The sequence below is a fragment of the Aptenodytes forsteri genome, unplaced genomic scaffold (genome assembly GCF_000699145.1).
Source record: "Aptenodytes forsteri isolate BGI_AS27 unplaced genomic scaffold, ASM69914v1 Scaffold54, whole genome shotgun sequence".
Lineage (NCBI taxonomy): Eukaryota > Metazoa > Chordata > Aves > Sphenisciformes > Spheniscidae > Aptenodytes > Aptenodytes forsteri.
Genome location: NW_008796044.1, coordinates 12,944,451 through 12,945,141, shown reverse-complemented (window position 1 = coordinate 12,945,141; position 691 = coordinate 12,944,451). Strand labels below are relative to the sequence as shown.

Genomic DNA, 691 nt, shown 5'->3' with positions numbered 1-691 from the left:
ACTTCCCAGAGCCGCTGAGGCTCTTCCCCAGCCGGGGCACAGCCCCACTCCGAGCATCCCAGCCCTGACTCCAACTTACTTGCCCAGTTCCTCAAAGAGCTGATACTCCTCGGTGAAGCGATTGCAGGTGATGGTGGCCATCCCGAGGGGCTGGAAATGCTCCCTCCCCAGTGCGGAGTTTGGGGCAAGCAGCTCTCCTCTCGCTCCCTCCCTCTCCGTGTGCTCCCGGGGCTCTCTCCTCGCTGAGGTAAATAAGGGAATATGTTTGATTGACAAGCCCGGAGATAATGATGAGGGCAATTTGTCTTCTCAGCTTCACAAGCCTTCGTCAGCATCCCCGTCCCCATGGCGACCACCGCTGCCAGAAACGCCCTGTTTCTGTTGCCGGGGCAACTGCTTCCCAAACCTGCCGCCCGCCCATGGGGACAAGGGCCCTGCTGGGGACCCGGCCCCGGGGGCTGCCCAGGGCTCACCTGGCTGCTGCGGGAGGGGGGCAAGTCTAAAATGCAAATATTAAAGGCAAGTTAAAGGACGTGGCAGTGGTAGAATAATTGGGGCAAAAAGGGTTTCCATGGAAACCGTGGTTTCCATGTTGCAGGAGGATGCTGTCACCCTGGCAACGGCTCTCCCCCCCCGCAAAATACAGGCCCTGCTGGTGCCAGCAGCGGCATCCCTCCGGGGCCTGGGGGGG

At 60.8% G+C, this 691-nt stretch overlaps 1 protein-coding gene across 1 annotated transcript in view; it reads right to left on the bottom strand.

Moving 5' to 3' along the window:
* CAMK2A (calcium/calmodulin dependent protein kinase II alpha) overlaps window positions 1-141 on the bottom strand; it is a 34,366-nt gene extending 34,225 nt beyond the window's left edge. Inside the window, exon 1 of the mRNA XM_019473798.1 lies at window positions 80-141. Within this exon, the coding sequence (XP_019329343.1) occupies window positions 80-141 (62 nt within the window). The remainder of the gene's footprint in view (window positions 1-79) is intronic.
* Window positions 142-691: the final 550 nt, after the last annotated feature.